The 9,493-nt window shown below is 35.1% G+C and overlaps 1 protein-coding gene across 4 annotated transcripts; it reads right to left on the bottom strand.

Moving 5' to 3' along the window:
* Positions 1-1,244: 1,244 nt before the first annotated feature.
* LOC112715064 (uncharacterized) lies at positions 1,245-7,532 on the bottom strand. 4 transcript variants are annotated; one of them, XM_025766807.3, is made up of 7 exons: positions 7,079-7,522; positions 6,782-6,810; positions 2,714-2,955; positions 2,418-2,621; positions 2,221-2,313; positions 2,022-2,129; positions 1,245-1,791 (listed from the first exon to the last, which is right to left on the bottom strand). In XM_025766807.3, exons 4-7 carry the CDS (start codon positions 2,586-2,588, stop codon positions 1,414-1,416), a joined length of 750 nt encoding a protein of 249 aa, XP_025622592.1. In that variant the 5' UTR covers positions 2,589-2,621; positions 2,714-2,955; positions 6,782-6,810; positions 7,079-7,522; the 3' UTR covers positions 1,245-1,413. The 4 variants fall into 4 exon arrangements, with proteins under 4 accessions (XP_025622592.1, XP_025622591.1, XP_072060676.1 ...); XM_025766806.3 differs by lacking the exon at positions 6,782-6,810 and having other exon boundaries at positions 7,079-7,532; XM_072204575.1 differs by lacking the exon at positions 6,782-6,810 and having other exon boundaries at positions 2,714-5,433; positions 7,079-7,532.
* Between the last annotated feature and the right edge of the window lie 1,961 nt (positions 7,533-9,493).

Raw genomic sequence — 9,493 nt, forward strand, 5'->3', positions numbered from 1 at the left:
TTCGATGAGCACAACCACGAGCTTGCTCCGGCCATGTTTTACCACCTCCTGCCTAGCCATCAGAAGATGAGTAGTGGCGACAAAGCGCAAGTTGATAGCATGAAGCAGTTTGGATACCAATGTCGAAGATAATGGCTTACATGGCTGGTCAATCTGGAGGGTATGGAATGCTGCAATTTACAAAGCGTGATTTGTATAATTACGTACATGGACAAAGGCTTGCCCGAATCAATAATGGCGATGCTACTGCAATGATCAGTTACTTGGAGGGCAAGGCCAATGCCAACATGATGACGGTCGACGTTACACCCGAACTGCCGATAATCAAGTGGGGAGCCTTTTCTGGGCCAATGGTAAAATGATGTCGGACTATCAGATATTTGGTGACGTTCTGACTTTTGATTCGATGTATCGGTCTAATAAGTACAAGAAACCGCACTATAATAAACAAGGCTTTTCGCAACGGTCAAAAACCATTGCCGTAGATTGAAAAACCGTTCCCAAAACTTTAGGCAACGCTTTGGCAACGATTTTTGACCTGTGGTATATGCGGCCGTTACCAATGCTCAAAGGCAACGGTTTTTTACCTAAGGCAATGGTAACAGAAAAACCGTTGCCACAGTTAGTGGCATAGACAACGGTTTTGACGGAAAGTTTTAGACAACGGTTTTGATCCGTTACTCAATAAGCAACGGTTTCGAACTGTTCCTATTAACATGACAACGGTTTAAAACCGTAACTGGATAGGCAACGGTTTTAAACTGTTGTGGTTTTATTATTCACATAGCCAACGGTTTTAAACCGTTACCGTTGGCTCCAGGTTTCGGCAACGGTTTTAAAACCGTTGCCAGTTTATAGCCATCTAGGACAACAGTTTTAAAGTGTTACTGTTGATGTCATTTTCGGCAACTATTTTAATTCTATTGCCATTTTATAGTCATCTAAAACAACAGTTTTAAAGCGTTACATTTGGAGTCGTGTTTTGGCAACGGTTTTAACACCATTGCCATTTTATAGTCATCTAAAACAACGGTTTTAAAGTGTTACCTTTGGAGTCGTGTTTTGGCAACGGTTTTAACACCATTGTCTTTTGTAACTATTGACAATGATTTTTTTGTGATATATAATTTTTTATTTAGTTTTCTCGTGAATGACATTAATTTTAGTTTTTTTTAAATTATTTAATGCCAATAAATAATCTAAACTATTTGAATTAAGTCACTAAAGAAAAAAAAAATTGAACATTTCCCATCAAATTTAACTTATAAAAATTGTTGCAAGATCCACAATATCATCTAAGTTTGCAAAAAATATAATAATAAAAGAAAGTTGAAATAGTTAAGTAGCAAATAGTCATCATGTCCACAAGTTCATGACTTTTACTCTGTAACATTTGCTTTTAAAAAGTTGACCTTAATCAAGTTCGATTTCCCCTTCAACATAGTTTTTCTCTTCATGCGCATCATTGTTCGGATTCCCTAAAGTGCTTCCTAATTGAGCAGCTAACATGTCAAGGTCCACTCCTGAGCTTTTTTGTTGCAGCATTATTTTAACAAGCGATTTAAGTTCATATACTTCTTTTTGCATCACATCAACCTTATTCTCTAATGTTGCTTTCTCAGTTGCATGTTGCTGCTTAAGGGTGGCAATTTTCTCATTTTTCTTCAACAAAGTTGGTGTGGTAACTCTTCCGTGACATTGCACTCTCCCTGCCTTCTCTTTCCCAAATATGGATTGGAAAGCTCTAATTACTGATTCTTTAGACTTTTTATTCTCAGCTTGCAAATGTGCCTATATTAATGTGAAGAAAAATAATAGTAATAAAATAAGAGTAAATACACAATTGGACTACAGGCATATATCATTTGACAACATCAAAATAAATAATAGAGATTAAAAATAATGTCAAGATTCTTTAACTCAACGCAAGCATAAAAGTAACCACAAGTGATGGACAAATTGCCAAGACATAAGAAATCCATAACCTATTTTAACCAAATTAACTCCTAATTAATACTTACGATAACATCCAGAGTGTCTTCATCCAATGATTTTCCCTTTGTGCTTTGGCGAGTCTCAACAAACATTTCTGCTTGAGTAGGTGGTTCATTATTTTCCTTAGAAGCAGCCTATAAGTCCAATTCAAATAACATATATATAGAGTTAAAAGGCACACCACACATACACATACAAATTCACAAAAAAAATTAAAAATTGTACCAATCTTGCACGTATGCTTGCAAAATTTATTGGTCCCTTTCGATGCCTAAATTTCTGTTGTGCCATATTTTTCTTATTATGCGCAGACATTTTCTACATAACAAGAGACAAGTATTATCAACAAATCATCATACTTCACTCATATGCGTATATAATATAATTTCATAAACAATTACACTAAGTTTCACATGTCTTACCTTAATTTTCTCAGTTCTCCAATAAGCAATTAACTTGCGAAAATGACTCTCAAGTATGCTTTTAGGACGATTTTTCAGCATCTCATTAACACATTTGTATGGCAGAAAATGAGTTTGCTTTATTGTAGTCTTATACCTTCTCCAGTTGTCATTGATACGAGCAAGGACCATCCCCTTTCCTTCAGTTGGAATAATGAATTTAGCCTATAAAACACAATTATTATTTGCTAGTAAGAATAAAATACATGTGTACATTTTCAGATACTTTCTAAAAGAAACAAGACTAAAATTCTCACTTGAACATATTCCCAAATGGCTTCTTTATCTTTAATTCCCTTTCAATTTGTGTAAATTAATGGACAAAAATATGAATTCCTTGCCACTGTGCCAAAAAATTTGCTCAAGTTGTTTACAACTTCATCAGTTGGACCAATTGCCTCTCCTTCACTATCTAGAGTAATTTCTTCTCTATCTTTCAGCTGTCTTGCATGAATCTTCAAGCATTGTGTAAGTCCTCGTGTTTTCTTCACTGTTGTCTCTATACAAAAATACTAATTATATATGACATTTCTAGAAATTACCAAATTCAATTCACAAATTGGAATTCAATTAACACAAATTATTAGAAATTTCGGCAGCATTCTGGCATTAAATATGACATTTCTGAATTTAACAAATTAACCCATATGAACTCACTAAAACCAAATCAGTACAAACAGCAAAATCAACCCATATGAACTTACTAAAACCAAATCAGCACTGATCAAGCTCAATTTATATGAATTAAATGGCAGCAAGCAAAAATGGCAATCAGCAGCAATATAAAAATTAGCATAATAAGCCATTAACAAGGATAAAACAGCACGCACTATACAATTTGAAACCGTTCATTTCAGGCATCAGCAGCAACCAAAAAGGTCAACCTAAATACTTCCAAATGATCTATTGTATCATTTTCAACAACTTTTTGGCACAAGAAACGAAAGAATGAACCTAGATAAATTAAAGGGCCAGCTACTTGATTCTGTATTGTGTATTTTATTAGCTACTTGCAACAAATAATGCAACATAAAATGAGCATCATGACTTTTGTAGCCTGATATCTTTTTCTCAACAACATGAACACACCGAGAAATATTTGAGGCACTACCAGATGGCAATTTTACTAACTTCAAAATATCACAAAAAATTGTTTTTTCTTGATTAGTAAGGTTAAAACAAGCCTTAGTAGTTTTTGCTTTCTTGCCACCATCTATCTCCTTTGGTTGAAGTTTTTTTCTTATGCCCATATCTTTGAGATCGTAACGAGCATTTGCATGATCTTTGGACTTTCCTGGAACGTCTAATAAAGTTCCAATTATGTTATCACATATGTTTTTCTCGATATGCATAACATCAAGACAATGGCGCAATGTATTTTGCTTCCAATATGGCAACTCAAAGAAAATGGACCTTTTCTTCCATGGACCATCAATTTTATTTTTTTGCTTCTTTCCAAATACATTGTCAAAATCTTTCAAATCTTCAAAAATTTGTTCCCCATCTAATAAAGCTGGGGAAGACCTCAATTCAACATCGCCATTGAAAGATCTTTTGTCCATCCTATATGGATGATCCATAGCCAAAAATTTATGGTGATCCATGTAGCACATCTTCCGGCTATGTTTTAAATAACAAGAGGAGGTGTCATAATTACAGCAAGGACATGCTAACTTTTCCTTTGTGCTCCAACCGGATAACATAGCATAAGCTGGAAAGTCACTTATGTTCCATAAAACTGCTGCATGTAGTTGAAAAGTTTGATTCTTTGAAGCATCATATTTTTCCACTCCAACTTCCGATAAAACCTTCAACTCTTCAATTAATGGCTGAAGATACACATCAATGCTTTTTCCAGGCGAACATGATCCAGGGATGAGCAAGGACATCATGACATACTCTGATTTCATGCAACACCATGGAGGAAGATTATATGCGACCAAAACTACCGGCCATGTACTATGGGAGATGCTCATGGTTCTAAATAGATTAAATCCATCGCTAGCTAACCCTAATCTTATGTTACGAGATTCTTTAGCAAAATCGGGATGAAGCCTGTCAAAGTCTTTCCATGATTGGCCATCAGCTGGGTGTCTTAACTTTCCATCCTTTGAACGATATTCATTGTGCCACCTTAATGATTCAGCTGTTTTGGAACACAGGAATAGCTTCTTAAGCCTTGGAATCAAGGGAAAATGCCTTAAAACCTTCGCAGGCACAGGTTTTTTCTTCAACTTATCAACTTTTATATCTACCTCAACATTTTCTATGTACCTGGAAGCTCCACAAATTGAACAAAATTCATCATCTTCATATGTATCCCGGAACAGAACACAATCGTTGGGACAAGCATGAATTTTATTATAACCAAGTCCTAAATCTTTTACCATGGCCTTGATTTTATTGAAAGAATCAGGAATATTCAAATGAGGAATCGCTTCTTTCAGTAATTCAAGTAGAGCAGTAAAGGATGCGTTGCTCTAACCATTAAGAGTCTTCAACAAATACAATCGGATAACGAATGATAATGTCAAAAAATTTTTACAGCCAGGATATAACTCTTGTTTTCCTTCTTCAAGCAAGTTACAAAACTTTTTTGCATCTTCGTTTGGCCCATCACTATCTTTATCTCCTTCAAGCACATGCCGAAACGTCTCGTTTAGCAGCCCATGAATGTCGTCGATAAATCCTTCATGGACTTCACTCTCATCGGATTCACTATTTATGTGACTTATCCTTTCGCCGTGATGAACCCACACAGTGTAACCTTTTTGAAATCCCTTACTTATTAAATGATCATAAACTTCATCCCTTCGCCCCTAAAACTAAAGTTATTACATATAGAACAAGGACAAAGAATTTCTTATCCTTGTGGTCTACCTTTAGGAAAGGCAAAATCCAAATGAATTAACACCATGTTGGTAACCCTCAATATGTCTTGGTAAACTAGTCCACCATTTGTCCATTACTTTGTCAACTAAAATAAAAGAACACGGACATATGTTTTAGACTAACTATAAGTGATTTTTTCTAATCAAGAGCTTATTGCTTCTAAAAAATTTCTAGAAGTCAACCACACATGTTCGAAAGAGAACATCTCAACCAATCATGAGACTAACAATTTGTATCTAACAAACTATGCAAAGAAGCTTAAGCAATCAATTAATCAGTAAATATTCTTAACAATTAAATGTTCAAATAAATTTAAAAAGATAATATATTAAATGATTTATCTATAGTGTAGCTCAATGTCTAAGGTAGTCACAGCTACAGAGAGACCCGCTATTTGATTTTCTTTTTCTAGTTTTAAAGAGACAAACTAAAACAGCAACAAAGAATAAAAATATAAGTAATTCATAACCAGATTTTTTAACAAAAAATTTACTTTTAATCATACTAATTACAATACTAATCGCAACTATATATATGGCTATACTATTCTAACTAACTTTGTACCGCTCAACAAAACTAATGATAACAGACTTCAACAAATTACCTAACTAAAGCAAGGGAGTACAAAGGGGGTACAAATTCTAACTTCCTATTAAATAATTAATCAGCAACAATTATAATCAAGTAACAGATCATACATGTGTATAAGACAAATTTAGAATATTCCAAAGGGAATGGGAGATTGCTAGTTTCGTTGAATTAACTTATTAACTTATTTGAATTATTATGAAAATCATATAAAAAAACAGGTTTGCTATTTGGGTACCTTTTTTAAATGAGTGTTATCCCCACACCTGCATATGAATTTTTAAAAGCTAATGTAAAATAAGGACTTACAGAGTGCTAGCTTGTTGAGTTTTAACTGAACTATGCACAAGGAATAGCTGCAACTTTAATAAATAGGATATACCAGAACATTATACAGTCCAAATTATGCAGTTCACAGTTCACAATTATGCAGTTCACAGTTCACAAACATGACCACTTTCCTTTCTTCTTCTTAAATCCAACAAAAATACCCAAGTCCCAACTGCCAATCAAGCCCTAACTAAGCTACAATAGCAACTATATATGTGGCTATACTATTCTAACTAATTTTGTACAGCTCAATAAAACTAATGATAACAGACTTCAACAAATTGCCTAACTAAAGCAAGGGAGTACTAATGGAGTACTACTTCTAACTTTCTATTAAATAATTAATCAGCAACCATTATAATTAAGTAACATATCATACATGTGTATAAGACAAATTTAGAATATTCCAAGGGGAATGGGAGATTGCTAGTTTCGTTGAATTAACATATTAACTTATTTGAATTATTATGAAAATCATCAAGTGCGATAAAAAAACAAGTCTGCTATTTCGGTACCTTTTTTTAAATGAGTGTTATCCCCACACCTGCATATTAATTTTTAAAAGCTAATGTAAAATAAGTGCTTACATAGTGCTAGCTTGTTGAGTTTTAATCAAACTATGCACAAGGAATAGCTGTAACTTTAATAAATGGGATATACCAGAACATGATACAGTCTAAATTATGCAGTTCACAGTTCACAGATATTATCACTTTCCTTTCTTCTTCTTAAATCCAACAAAAATACCCAAGTCCCAACAGCCAATCAAGCCCTAACTAAGCTACAGCAAATCAGATAAGAAAAATACTTACCACAGATGACAACCCGTAACCACCGATGTAGTGAAGCAGCAGCAGCAAAGCAGAAGCAACGAAGCACAACCCGGTGAAGTACAAGCAGCAAAGCAGACCAGGGGAGAAGCAGCAAAGCAGAAGACGCAAGGATGCCGCGGAGAACGGAGAAGCACTGAAGCCGCGGAGAGGAAAGACTCAGCGACGCCGGGAAGGAGGAGGTCGCGATGAGTTGGGGAAGACGCAACGACGATGATGTGCGACGATGGTGAGTTGTGATTTAGGGCTTCCTGCTCCTGCTGACTTGCGATTTTGAGCTTCCTGGTGAGCTGTGTTTGATCTCGGAATCTAAAGGCGTGGGTTAGGGTTGATGGTAAGGTGGAGGGAGGAAGAGTGATGTTCTTTGTGGTTTCGAGAAGAAAAGAATGAAAGCGCGCGTCTCTACTGATTCTACTGAAGTCCCTTCTTAGTTCCTAGTGACAAATTGTTTTAATATATTTATTTATTTATTTTGAAATTGTTTTAATTTTATTTTTTTATATTAATATTTGTTATATATATATATATTAAAAGTAAATAATATTTATTATAAATTTATTGTAACTTTATATTTTCAAAATATAATATTTTTATATATTTATAATAATAATAATAATAATATATAATATTTATTATAAATTTATTTTAATTTTATTTTTTTTAAATTAATATTTGTTATTTGTTTATAACAATAGATTTTGAGTATTTTATAAATTCAGTATTTATAGAAAAAATAGTTTAAATTTATATAATTATCTGAAATTATTTTTATTGCTATTATTTAATTTGTATAATTATTTAAATAATATTAGATAATGGTTGTTTCATAAACAACTGTTGTAATGGTTGTAAAATCGTTCTTTAAAATAGTCAAAGAGAATGGTTTTATTTTGTTACTATAGCGTAATGAAAAAATAAACTTCAACAGCAACACTGTAAAAACCGTTGTCTGAGACCATCTAATGGAACGGTTTTAAAGTGTAGCATTTCGGCAATGATTTTAATGCGTTTCTTTTGTACAATGCTTTAAACAATGAAAAACAAACCGTTGGCTAAAAATAAATCATTGTAACGGTTATAAAACTGTTCTTTAAAATAGTCAAAGAGAACGATTTTAATTTGTTGCTATAAAATAATGAAAAATTGAACTCAACAGTAACACTACAAAAAACCGTTGTCTAAAACTATCTAAGAGAACGGTTTTAAGGCGTTGCAAAATTTGGCGTTGCTAAAGGCCATATTTGTTGTAGTGCCGCTTGTAGTGTTCTCCGGGTGAAATCACCACAAACAGACAACCATTTTTGGATTTGCGCTGTTGGAAGATGAGGAAGTTCGTAGTTACCAGTGGCTGCTGTTAAATCTTGTTGACGTAATGGGAGAGAAGACGTCGTATGTCATTATCACGGATGAGGACAAAGCACTGTGCAGCCATTGTGGAGGTGTTCCCGGCAGCTATGCACCGGCTGTGTGGGTGGCACCTGGAGAAAAACTGTGTGCAGAGGGTTAAGGATACCAAATTCCGAAAGGTCTTTAAGAAGGCTATCTATGCGAACTTCGAGGTAGAGGACTTCGAGTAATATTGGAAGACGGCGGTGGAGTCACTAGGTCTACAAAATAATAGTTGGGTCCAAAGCACATACGCGGTCAACGAAGGTTGGGCAACAGCATATCTCCGAGGCACGTTCTGTGCAGGATACAGGACAACCTCCAGATGTGAGGGGATTAATGCATACATAAAGGGGTTCCTGAAATCCACTGATAGCATTTTGGAGCTGGTGCATAGCTTAGATCGCATTGTAAAGGATTATCGAAACAAAGAAGTCACGGCGCAGTTCTATTCTACGTACTATAGCCCAGTGTTAAATACCGGACTTGACTCTATTGAGCTTTTTGCATCAAAGCTGTACACGTAGGTAGTTTTAGAGAAGTCAAGAAACAAATTAAGGGTGTTGCGACCTTGCTGTTTTGTGGGAGAGACAGCATCAGCACAACGGTTGTCTACAAATTTTCAAGGATGGGCGCTCCCGGTAGGATACACAAGGTTTTGTTTGACCCGGATGACAAGAAAGTTGAGTGCAACTGTTCGATGTGGAATAGCGAGGGTATTCTATGTACATATTCTGCGTGATGAAATACGAGGGTTTGGAACAAATACCGGACAGTCTTATAATGAGAAAATGGTGCAAGGATGCAAAGGATTCCAGACGGATGCCGGTTACTAGGGAACACGGACATGAGGGTCGCATGCTTAGGTATGGTGCACTTTGTTCGGCCACAAGCTTGGTCACAAAACTTGGTTCGGAGGAGGCTGAAGACTTTGAACTCACTAGGGTCAACATCGTGAGTCTCATAGAAAAGCTACGTCACAGAGTTTATGAAAGGGCAGGCAATCAACCA

This window comes from Arachis hypogaea, chromosome 10 (genome assembly GCF_003086295.3).
Source record: "Arachis hypogaea cultivar Tifrunner chromosome 10, arahy.Tifrunner.gnm2.J5K5, whole genome shotgun sequence".
Taxonomy (NCBI): Eukaryota; Viridiplantae; Streptophyta; class Magnoliopsida; order Fabales; family Fabaceae; genus Arachis; species Arachis hypogaea.